At 34.8% G+C, this 12,770-nt stretch overlaps 1 protein-coding gene across 1 annotated transcript in view; it reads right to left on the bottom strand.

The window, feature by feature from the left end:
• WDPCP (WD repeat containing planar cell polarity effector) overlaps positions 1 to 12,770 on the bottom strand; it is a 294,162-nt gene that overhangs the window by 182,033 nt on the left and 99,359 nt on the right. Inside the window, exons 13-14 of the mRNA XM_012555700.2 lie at positions 6,218 to 6,406; positions 3,029 to 3,152 (exon numbers count right to left, since the gene is read on the bottom strand). Coding sequence (XP_012411154.2) covers positions 3,029 to 3,152; positions 6,218 to 6,406 — 313 coding nt within the window. The remainder of the gene's footprint in view (positions 1 to 3,028; positions 3,153 to 6,217; positions 6,407 to 12,770) is intronic.

Genomic DNA, 12,770 nt, shown 5'->3' with positions numbered 1-12,770 from the left:
TGAGAAACTATCTGTTCTGTAAGCCTTCACCTGAAGTACAATAAAATATTAAAAAAAAAAAAAAAGTATCCAACGTGGACTCAGACAATCTGAGTTCTACCTCAGCTTTACCAGTGAATGATCTTAGGTACAGCCCTATCCTCTGTGGGGCTCCTTTTCTTCATCTGCAAAATGAGTGCCATAGATGCCGCTCTGTCTTCTTCTGGTGTTAACATTCAGTGAACCATTGACCATTTGGAGTGACCAAGTCCCAAAGATATATGTATCTTTTTCAACCTCTTACATGAAATCACTGGCTAGGAATCTAATCTTTTTTTTTTTTTTTTTTCGTATCTCTGAGACATGTCATTTTAAGGACAAAGATCAAGAAGTAGAGAATAAGACATGTAATTTTTAAAAACTAGGTTAAGGATAGAGACTAGCAATAGCAAAGAAATCATCTTTCAGAAGCCCCATTTTTGTCCTTCAGTTTAACCTAACTCCATGTAAGCACTTTAAAATTTCATGACAGAAAAAGTTCATCAGTCTTTTGCTTTAAACAAAAAACAGGCAAATTTAAAGAAAATCCTCTAAATATCTAAACGGTATGGACCAGTGAAAAGAAAATTAATATATATCTTAATTTGAAATTACCTATGCTGGTCTTTACTGTTTAGGACTTATTCCACTATCTAATAACTTTTCAGAGGATTAAAGAATTGGCTAGCCAAAGTGCAGGCATGATGCAATTCTAGCACCGTACAGATACATAAAGGTATTTGGCCTGTTTCTTTCCCACCTAAGTGGAGACTTTCTTGGCAGCAGATTTAAACAAAAGAATAGTTCTAACTTAAATTATCTCATATAATTTCTTCTGAACTTCATTTTCTTTTTTCATAATGCTATGTATAGCCTACTGTTACAAGGAGAACAAATAACACTGTAACAGAAATAGTAGCAAAGCATGCAAAAAAAGAAACATGATAAAGCTAGTATACTTGGAGGGAAATTGTCCAATTCCAGATGTAACTACACAAAAAAAGCTATAGTTGAACAACAATAATAATAACAATAATAGTTAATTGCCCCACCAAAGTATGCCAAAAAAAAAAATTAGAAAACTGCATTTGAGAAACAAAATGAGCAAAAAAAACCTTTGTACATTAGTAGACTGTGTTGGCAGCAGAATATAAACATCCTGGGGCCAGCGGAATGGTTACAAAACGTGACACTTATACAGAACCAAATCACTGCACAAAGAGTGGCCAGAGACACGGCGGAGATCACGAATAGTATGCCTCCAAAATGCCTGTTTCATTGACGTTAATCTTTTGGGGGCTTTTCAGGCAGGAGATGAATTCATTAATTTTACCCAGAAACAGAGAAAACAAAATAGTAGCAAAGAACAAAGCCCTAAGTCCAAATAAATGCGACATCAGACCCAACACTCCTCGAGATTTGCCTTATTCAGGGTGAAGAGTCTCTTAGAATATGCTGAAGTTAAGATTCAATTACAAATCAAAACTCTTGCAACATATTAATACTTTTGAGCTTCTAGAAAGACTGTTTCCCAAAGGTTTCATTGCTGGGTAGAGTTCAAAGTGCCACTTTACAAATAGAAACCTATTTATAGAATATCAATATCCACAAAACAACGGGGCTCCATAAACCTTGACTAATCTGAAGGCCCGCCCCCCTCCTTTTTTGTCAGTCAAGAACATCAATCAGTCTACTCTTAAATGGATGACAATATCCAGTTATTTTACAAGACAAAACAAAAAACAAAAAAACCCAGTTGCCATTGAGTCAATTCCGACTCACAGCGACAAAAATTCACAACCAGTGATGGGCCATTAGTTTTAAGAAAGTAAGGAGCTGGCAATCAAGAAAATCAGGGTTAAGATCTGTCATCACCAATAACTTGTTATTTGATCCAAGCAAGCCACTTAACCATCACTCAGTTTATTCATTAGTCAAATGATAAAAGCCCCTTAACAGGGTTGTTCTTAAAAAAAAAAAAAAAAAAGAAGGGAGAATTTACATGAAAGTTTTTGAAAGAGTAAAAAACACTTTAACAGTCAGATTATATTATTAGTAAAATAAAACTATAATAAACTCATTGCTGTAATACTTTCTTTTGGTACATGGAGTTGAAAATTCTATTACTTTTATTGTAAAATCTATCATATATAAGACATTTCAAAATGTACACACACAATTAAAAGAGTAATAATTTAATGCACTACCATATATACCCCCACTCATCTTAAGAAATGGAACATTACTTATACCTTGAGGCTCCCATGTGCCTCTTCCTTTCATATTTCTCTTCACCTACCCCGAAACTATCCTGAATTTTCTGTTAATCACTTCCTTTTATTTATAGTATTACCATATTTGTATCCCTAAACTAAGTAGCCATCCAACCACTCATTCATCATGTTTTTGACCTTTATATAAATGGAGTATGCTGTATAAACTTGCCCCTCAACTTCACAATGTTTTTCTCAGAGTAATTTCTTGACATTATTATCTAATTCTTCCACACAATCCCTGAAGTTAAAGGAAAGTATCATACTCATTTAAAGCAGAGAAAATGAGGCACAGTAAAGCTAAGGAACTTGCCGCATTATATTACAGGACAATGGACAAATCTTTCTACAGTAATTCTGAAAATAAAGCAAACCAATGACTGTCTCAGAGCATTCGTATTTTTAGCTTCCTTTAAAACTAAACAATTTCTCTAGTACTTAGAAGCAAATCAAGTTAATACTTTAAAATTCACTTTACATAGCTGGTCTTTTTGCCACCATATTAAAGGGGCAGTTATATTCAAGTGATGATGGAAAAGCCCTAAACAATATTCAATTATATTCCTTTAAAAAAAAAAAGAGCAAGTTAAATAAAGAATATTAAGAGATTTGTTTTTCTCTTAGGGGATGGGCTGTTAGAAAATGAATAGCCTCATTCTGGAGTATTCTATTTAAAGAAGATGGATTCTAAAATAGGTGATTAGTTTGACACTAATCCATTCAAAGATATCATTCACCTGAGCAAGTGGTGGAAGAATCTCCTTGCATATTTGCTGATTTGGTCTCTATATTCCAATATAGTTGTATCCAGGAGTGGTCTTGTTGGAGCATAGAAGGTTCCAAGGCTTGCCTCAAGCTGTGCTGTGGAATTCAAACATAGCAGCACTAAAACAAGTGAAACTCCTTCAATTACAACAGAATACTCATGTTTGCAGTCAGTCAGGTTTTTCAAACTTGGATGAAATGTGAGCTTGTTGCAGGAAAGATGAAATTAAAATATGACAGCTGGTACAAAAACAAACCTGTGTATAAACTTTCACTTGAGGCAAAGCTGACAATGACTCTGAGCAACAAAAAGCTGTCAAAACTGAAGAAATCCGTAATGAACCAACCTCTCACCACAAATGGGTAATTAAAACAGTGACTCATCAGAGTAACACAGTTTGAACTAGTATTTCCAGTAAAATCAACTCACATTGTGCACAACATTTGCTCTCTTTAGCTGGAAGGAGAAAATGAACCTTTCCCCACTGTGAATTGCAGTCAATACAGTAGAAATGTTTTTAAAATAATACAAATAAAATTAGCCATATTGGAGTAAGGGTATCTATTACAGTCTTTTAAATGACAGTGACATTCCCTCTATCTTCCTTAAATCTTGCTCTCGTCAACAAGATTCTGGTTTTGTCAAAGTCTGAAAGCTAACTAATAACCCTGGAAGGGATGACATGTGAAACTGCTCAGTCAACTGATACTTTCCTGGGCAACAAGAACTGGAGAGCAGGTTTTGATAACCCAGAGGGCTAGAGACTGTGGGAACATTAAGTACCTGGTATTTGAGGTACCAGTCCTGGCAGGAGAAAGGCTCATTTTGCCTATTTCACAATGTGTTTCTTCCCAGAAATACCTGGAAGTTAAGCGATTACCATAACGGTGAGAGTTATTAGTATGTATGAGAACACTACAGTTCACAGTTTAAGACTCCACTGATTTTTATGCTACTAGCACTGAGTTGTGGCTCAGTGGTTAAGAACTCAGCTGCTAACCAAAAGGTCAGCAGTTAGAATTCACCAGCTGCTCCTTGGAAACCCCATGGGGCAATTCTACTCTATCCTATAGGGTTGCTGAGTCGGAATTGACTCGAAGGCAATGGGTTTGGTTTTTTTGTTTTGGTTTAGCACTGGGGTGAGGAGCCCTAGTAGCACAAGGGATAAGCACTGGCTTGCTAACCGAAAGGTTGGCGGTTTGAATTCACCAGCTGCTCTGCAGGAGAAAGGATGTGGAGAGTCTGCTTCCATAAAGATTACAGCCTAGGAAACCCTATGGGGCAGTTCTACTCTGTCATATAGGGTCACTATGAGTTAGAATGGACTCGATGGTGCACAACAAGAAGCACTGGGTTGAATAAACAATTCCTTACAGCAAAACTCTTCAGTTTTAGGCATATTTTGGGTTTGAAAGTATTAAATATCTCATCAGAATAATTGCCATGGACTTGGCTAAGCTGTTGGTAATTACTTTTTTAAATCTAAAATCTAGACAGTAAAGTAAGATGAACTTTGGGGGTATTTTTTTTCAGAGTGGCAGTCAATTTAGATTAAAATTGAATACAGCAATGCTATTGTGAAAACAAGCCAGATTCTCTTGCCATTGCTTGTTTTCTTGACCGCATGTTTCGTATATCTGAAATGTTCAAGCCGACTTGGAATACGGGTAACTCCCAGCACAGTTATAGATTCATTAGATAGCCCAGCTTGATGTTTAAGACAGAAATGCAGATCTCCAAGATAAGCACAAAGCTGCGACAAATAAAAGAGCTCACTGGGTTCCACTAATAAAAGAAAAATAAATTACCATGTCAAATTTGTTAGATTCAGATAGAATACATCCCAAAGGAGAAGAATTCTGAATGTTTGAGAAACGTGTTGTGCAGTTACCTGGGGAAAAATGCACATATCTACTTAAAATGTACATATTCTGATAATCCAGCATCATGCAAGCCTTTTTATTTTAATAGCCTAGTACCACACAAGCTTTTTATTTCTCTGTCTCTTCTGTAGGTTTCCGTGAAAATATCCTTTATTAAGGCAAGAATCTGCTAACACCCATTTGTGAAGTCCCTAATAATCTTTCTTACAACACAAATTCACTAAGGTGCTAGCAGTTCCTCAGTGTCCTGAGTGAGAGTCAGTATTTTATCTTCTTCATATTTCTTCTTCAACTGTAAGTTTAGATAGTGTATACCATAACATGATTCTTTGGGGACTCTGTATTTTTTTTTTTTCTGTAGGTACTCAATCTTGAGAATGTACCAATACTAAAAAATAATTGAGATAGCCCTGCAGGCAGAAATATTGCAGTAATACATAGTACCTTAAAATCTTCAAATTATACTCTTCTTTTTATTTTTAACTAATATTCATTGAGTACCTACTGTGTGCTAAGCATGGTGCCAGGCATTTCCCCATTGTAGAAATAACGGAATGTTCACAGATGAATTGGACTTCCTCTCAAAAGCACATTCAACTCTCACCACACTAGTTTTACACAAATAATGCGTTTGTTACCAGCCACACCCTCCCCCCATCCCCAGCAGGGATTTTCATAAGTGCACTATGCTAGCAAACCACGCTATTTGCATAAGAATACAGTAAATAAATACTTATCGTGGGACTCTGAGTCAGGACAAGTCCCAAGTTAAAAGAACTGAAACAGCAAGGAGCAGCCTGGGCTGCAAACCTGGCAAAAAAAATTTTTTTTTTAAAGTGACTGGAAAGGACTATTGTCTGGGTAAGGACTTTAAGTATAAGAGAAAAATGTTGATATCTAAAGTGAAGGAGAAATAAGGACCTTTGTTTGGGGTCCTTTGTCTACCAGACTCTAGTGAGTACATGAAATTCCTCATTAAAGTTTGAAATCTGAGCATATTCCACACATAAGCTTAGACTCAAATGTACAATGACTGTATCGTGAGTTCCAAAATAACCATATACAGAAAAGTTGTTGACAAATACTACACAGTAGGTATGATATGGGAGTGATTATTTGATACCTGATTCTTTCGGCTTTAATAAAGCATTAATATTTTTGTCTTTTAATCTTTGATAACATAATACGAAAACATTAACTAAGAAAAAAAACTGACTCAATAAAATGTACTTCATGTATATACATAACCCATTTATGAAAACTATCTCAAGTCTGACCTTCTCTCTCTGGAGTGAGCTTTTGTCTGAGAAGATGGTTTACAATGGCGCTCATGCTGATAAAGCACTGGTGGCCCAGAGTGTTCCAGTTCATGCTGCTTAGGATGTTTATTGCCTCACAGATCTCATCACACTGAATGTACTGGAAGATTATGTCCACCAGGCTCAGCTGTCCTCGTGTAAAGATACCTGTCACCAAAAAATATAAAACTTGGTGAATGTTTTAAAATAAAAAGTAGAATAACAATAACAGAGTTAACTTTTCCATAAAGTAAAAACCAGTAATTATTTCTTGCAACTGTGCTATAAATGTGGGATATTTTGGGGCAAGGATGACATGGCTCTGTGGTTAAATGTTCATTTTAAATACCACCCACCACTTCCATTTAGCTTATACTTATCCTTCAGTACTTATTAACTAATTTACACGTACATAACGAAACTGCCCAAACTAAAAGTGAAAAAACATGAGAAGAATTTTTTAGGTGGGTCACAAGCGCTAATCCTGCTTTTCCTATCAGTCATCTAGGCCTCTATTTGAGACCTACAAAGACATACAATTCCTACTTGTCAGCATCATTAGTTCTAAGTTGCACTCAGTCTTCAGCCCCATGCAATCAGCTCTTAAAATGGGCTAATTAGAATGGGGGGAAAAAGTACAAACATCCATGACAAATATTATGGATAATAATGTGATTATATGAATGCTTTTAAACCTGTTTTTATTAATGAGTTCTCTGAAGTGATCGTTTCTTCATAGTTACCACATACCAGTTTAGTTTAAATTGGTACTTGGCAGTTACTCTCTTCTGCTGAAGTAAGAAATGATCAGAAGCAATCCTACTATTGATTGCATTCACAGCAAATATTTGCTATAAAACATCTTGGTACAATACAAATATATTTGTTATCCTTTTAAAATAAAAGAAAACCCACCTCTAATCTTAGAGGACCAAAGGGGAAGAGGGCATTCTGTTCTGGTTTTATCGTCTTTAAAGATGGCTGATCTCATGTAAAACTAACAATTTCTGTGTAATTAAATGACAATAAGTACTAAGACTTTTAAGCAGATTTTTAATTTTAAATATAAAAATGGCTGGCTATAAATCTTATTTTCTTCAGCAAAACACATTTACTGATTTGAGACTACTAAACATTTCAGTACAAGTAACTGTAAAACTAAATGAGGAAATGTGAAATTACTTTGTAAGCTATAAAGTACTATAAAATATTACTGCAATTGTTCTTTTTATTACTATCATCATCATTTAACTAGAATAGTTATAGGTTTCAAGATTTAAAATATATATATATACGTATTAGTTCTTGAGAAAGATGCTAAAATCCTTCATATTAACTCTAGTCACATTAAAATAAGGACTTCTGCTAGTATCAAACAGAACTCAACTTGATAGGGAATCTGGAGAATTGCCCTGACTATACTAAGCAGTAAAACTTTACTGTTTTTTTTTTGTGTGTGTGTGTTGGTAGAATCAACAAATGTTACTGTCCAAAAGCCTTCCAGAACCTCTAGTCAGTACTAGAAGTCCTCATAAATCTGGGTAGTTCCTTGGCAGCAATATTAACCTGTAGGAACTTTGCAGAAAACAGAAAATATCTGAAATTTGTTGTCTCTACCTATACCTTAAGCAAGAGAAAGAACTGACTTGTTGAGAGGAAAAGTATCATCCAGAGTAGTTCAGGTCATATCTGTAGTTTCATAGAGCACATTTTGCTGTGCACATCAGCATAAACAATAAGAGAGCCACTAAAATGCCCAAAGTGTCAAATAATTAAGGAAACAAACAGTCTAAGGATAATTCATTTTGTTTAAATACAAGATAAATTACAAATTAAGATACATAGATTTTAATAAAAAATAAAGTTAACAAATGAGATGCTGTGACTTACATACTCAAAAATAACTTATTTTTACTTAATAAAAATGTATTTGTTAGAGTCATTAAAACTTTGTATTAGTAGGGCCCAGATTTATTACTATTTGTCTAAAATTTGGAGTTACCCTGAACCTTTTGCTTCTGACTTTGTTTAAAGTTAGATTTTTAGATTTTATTAATACAAAATAGAAGTCCATTATCAGATTTTTGCTTCATGACATGATGATGGAGTAACTGAAACCAAGCTTACACTCTCACTGTAAACAACTAGAACACTGGACAAAATAAAGTGATTATGGTGAGATACTGGAGAGCGAGCAGCAAAGGACTATAACCTTGAACGAAAGGAAACAAACTAGGTTTAAGACTCAGAATTGCCCTCTTTCTGTCTAGAGGAACTTTCTAGGCTGTGGTGCTGGTGGGGGTGGGGGTCAAGCAGAGCAAAGTAATCTTGCTGAGTTAAAGAGACAAAGAATAAAGTTATAGGAAGTTGAGGCAGCAGGAATTTGTAAGGCAGAGAACCAGAGAGCAGAGAGATGTAAAGAGAGAACTCCAACAATGTACATAGCAGTCCCCTTGAATCTGTTGATAAATACTAAGCTGTACAAAACTTCATGAGGTTGGACAAAATAACAAGGAAGCTATAAGATAAATAATTCCCAGAGATCATAGACAGCTAGGATTCATTCATGTTTTGACCACTCAGGGTAGAGAATCCTCCTTAAATACCAGAATATTCAGTAAATACCCAAAAAAGTCACAGTTTAGAAGCATGGTTGAACTATCCCAGAATAAATGCTATTCTGGGTGGCTCAAGTGGCTAAGTGCTCGACTACTAGCTGAAAGTGTGGCAGTTCAAAACCATCCAGAGGAGCCTTGGAAGACAGGCCTAGTAATCTGCTTCCAAAAGGTCACAGACTTGAAAACCCTATGAAGCAGTTCCACTCTGTACACATGGGGTCACTATGAGTCAAAATTGACTGGAAGGCAACTAATAACAACAAAGATATAACAAAGCTTAAAAATAAACCTTGAAAGTATCAAACTATCAGTTAATCTAGTAATTTAAATGCCTGCCAGAACTAAGTCCAACACTATTTGAAAAAAACAAACAAAATTCAGCATTTGAAAATATAAAATTCATAATATTCAGGATCCAATCAAAATTATCTGATGTGCCAAGAAGCAGGAAAATGTGGCCCATAACTAAGACAAAAATCAGTCAATGGAAATATAAACAGAAATAACACAGATGACGGAGCATGAGATGAGGCTTTTAGACAACTATTATAAACATGCTCAAGTATGTAAAGGAAAACATGTGCATAAAGAAGAGAGTAATGGAAGACATATATATATATACACATACACACACAAATATTTATGTCTATTTTAAAGAAACTTCAGAAGATTAAAAATACAATATCTGAAATGAGAAATTCACTGAATGAGATTATACTGCAGAAGAAAAGATTAGTAAAGTTGAAAATATAGCAACAGAAACTATCCAGACTGAAGCAGAAAGAGAAAAATGACTAACAAATATTAAAAAAGCTCCAGTAATCTATAGGCCAATAGAAGTTGTCTTATAAGAGCATAACTGAAGACCTAGAAGGAGAAGAAAGACAGAGACTGGGGGGTAGAAAAAATTTTTGAAGAAATAATGGCTAAAATTTTTCAAAATGTGATGCTGCCATATATTCACAGATCCAAGCAGTTCAACAAACTCCAAGCAAAATAAACATGAAACACACTAAGCTAACATACAACATGATCAAACTGTTCAAAAGGTGTGATAAAGAGAAAATCTTAAAAGCGGCCATGGGAAAAAAGATACATGATGTACAGAGAAATAAAGGTAAGAAGGATTACAGATTTTGCATCTGAAAATATGCAAACCAAAAGACAATGGTAAGATATTTTTCAAGTGCTGAAATAAAAAAGAAATCAACCTAAAATTCTATACTCTTATAAGACCAATTAATTTTAAAAAATAACAACTTTAAATGTATTGAATAACAGAGTTCTGAAATACATAAAGCAAAAACTGACAGAATGAAAAGGATAAAAAGCCAAATCTACAATTATAGTTGAAAATTTCAGCACTTCTCTCCCACTAATTGAGAAAACATATAAACTGAAAATCAGTAAAACACGTCTATTGATGAATTTGACCTAACTGACATTTATAAAACACTCCACCAAGCAAAAGAATACACATTCTTTTTGAAGTGTGCATATATTATTCACCAGGATAGAGCACACTCTGGGTGATGAAAACAAGCCTCCACAAATATGAAAGTTTTGAAATCATACAGAATGTATTCTCTGACCACAATAGAACAGAGCACACACACACACCCTGTATATCCAGATGGCTTCACTGGTGATTCTATCAAACATTAAAGGAAGAAATAATATCAAGTCTACAAGACTCTTCCAGAAAATATAAGAGAAGGTATGCTTACCAACTCATTTTTTTTTTTGAGGCTAGCATTACACTGATATCAAAATAAGAGAAAGACATAATTAAAGAAACTAAAGATCAACATCTCTCACAAACAGATGCAAAAATCCATAATAAAATATTAGCAAGTTTAGCAATATACAGAAAAGATAATACATCATGAACAAGTGAGATTTATTCCAGAAGTGCAGGGTTGTTTAAATATCTAAAAACCAGTCAATAAAAGTCACCATATACCAAAAGGCAAAAAGAAAAAACATACAGTAAAACCTGTGAAAGCCAGAACCTGTGTAAGGCGGAAATCCATCATAGAAAGAAAACTCAAACATTTTCCACCAAAACAGGTAAAAGAAAAGTGGTAAGATTGCACCGTCAAAGGCGGAAAACTTGCGAGACCCATAAAAACAAGGCAGCCCCACTGAGTTCTAACACTCACAGATTTCACTGTATAATGATCTCAATAGATGCAGAAAAAGCATTTGAAAAAATTCAGCATCCACTCAAGATAATATATCTCAGAAAACTAGGAATGGAAGGGAGCTGCCTCAACCTGGTAACATAATATTTTCCACCTAAGATTTCAAACAAAGCTAAGATGTCCTCTTTTATCACTTACATTCAATACTACACTGGTGGTCCTAGCCAGTGCAATAGGGGAAGAAAAAGAAATAAAAGGTATACAGGTTGGATAAGAAGATATAAAACTGTATTTGTAGCTTTCATGATCATCTATGTAGAAAATCCTAAGGAACTACAAAAAAGTTCCTAATACTAAGAAATGAGTTTAATGGGGTTGCAGGATATGTGGTCAGTATTTTAAAATTTTATTTCTATGTAGTTAAAATGAACAATTAAGAATTGTAATTAAAAATATTTACAATAGAATCCAAAAGCATGAAATACTTAGAGATAAATTTAACCAAATATGCACAAGATCTTTACATTTAAAACTCTAAAACATTGCTGAGACAAATGAAACCTCCATTGCTGTCAAGCTGATTCCAGGTCATAGTGATGCTACAGGACAGAGCAGAACCGCCCCATAGGGTTTCCAAGGCTGTACCTAATTTATGGAAGCAGACTGCCACATCTTTTTCTAGCAGAGAAATGAAAGAAAACCTAAATAAAGGGAGAGAGATAACTGTTCATGAATTGAGAGACTCAATACTGTTAAGATGTCATTCCTCTCCAAACTGATTTATAGATTTAACATCCAGTTGGATTCAATACCAGTCAAAATCTCACCAGCTGTTTTTATAGAAACTGACAAGCTGGTTTCAAAATTCATATAAAAATGCAAAGAATCTAGAGTAGCCAAAACAATTTTGAAAAACAGAATAAAATGTAGATAAGTGGCTGGTTGGTTGGTTGGTTGATGGGTAGGGTGTTGAAGAGCAAAGGAACTTAATGAAGTTCCAATTAAATGTGAGATCCTCTGTTGAGAAGGCAGGGAGCTGGTCATGTGAGTTTAAAGAGTGCAGTAAAGGTTGCAAAAGGTACAGGTAAGAACGAATGAGCTTTAATAACTCAGTAGAATAATTAGGGCCTCTTGTTAAAATTAGTCTCAGCCTTATGTGTGGAAATATGATAATGATTGTCAGGTAAGGAACTTCTGAATATATATTGCTCCATATAAAACAGTACCTTTGACTTCCATGTGGGAGGATTATACTTCTTGCTTCCTCCTGAGGATGATGTGCTGTTTGCATTGTTCTTCCAATAACAGAGGCAATGGCCTCTAACGCCTGTGTGACCATGCACTTGTGCAGTGATTAGTCAGGATTAAGAATGGAAAGCTGTAGTCTTGGAACAAAGTTTTCCTTCAGCATGACATTAACTGACCTAATCTAAGAGTCAAACTCCAAAAATCTTAGCCTATTGGCACCAGCCACTGCAATGTTCATATATGACAGCATTCTATTTTAAACTATGATCTGTATCTCTCAGCTTCCTAAATCGTAAGCTACACCTTTCATGTCAAATTTTCCAAAGGCTTGCATAACAAGCATCTGAAAAAAAATCTCATAAATACTCCCTAGTGGGGAAACCGCACATGCAACTACCTGTTTATATATGCAGTAACTTGAATTATACATGAAAATTCCACATGGATGCCCAGAATCAGCACTGTGTTAATTCAAGAAGTATATTAAATTTTTTGGATGTATTTAGTAGCAAATCCTAAGAA

Source organism: Trichechus manatus, unplaced genomic scaffold (genome assembly GCF_000243295.1).
Source record: "Trichechus manatus latirostris isolate Lorelei unplaced genomic scaffold, TriManLat1.0 scaffold00004, whole genome shotgun sequence".
NCBI classification, from domain to species: Eukaryota; Metazoa; Chordata; class Mammalia; order Sirenia; family Trichechidae; genus Trichechus; species Trichechus manatus.
This window is presented reverse-complemented; position numbering and strand designations above follow the sequence as displayed.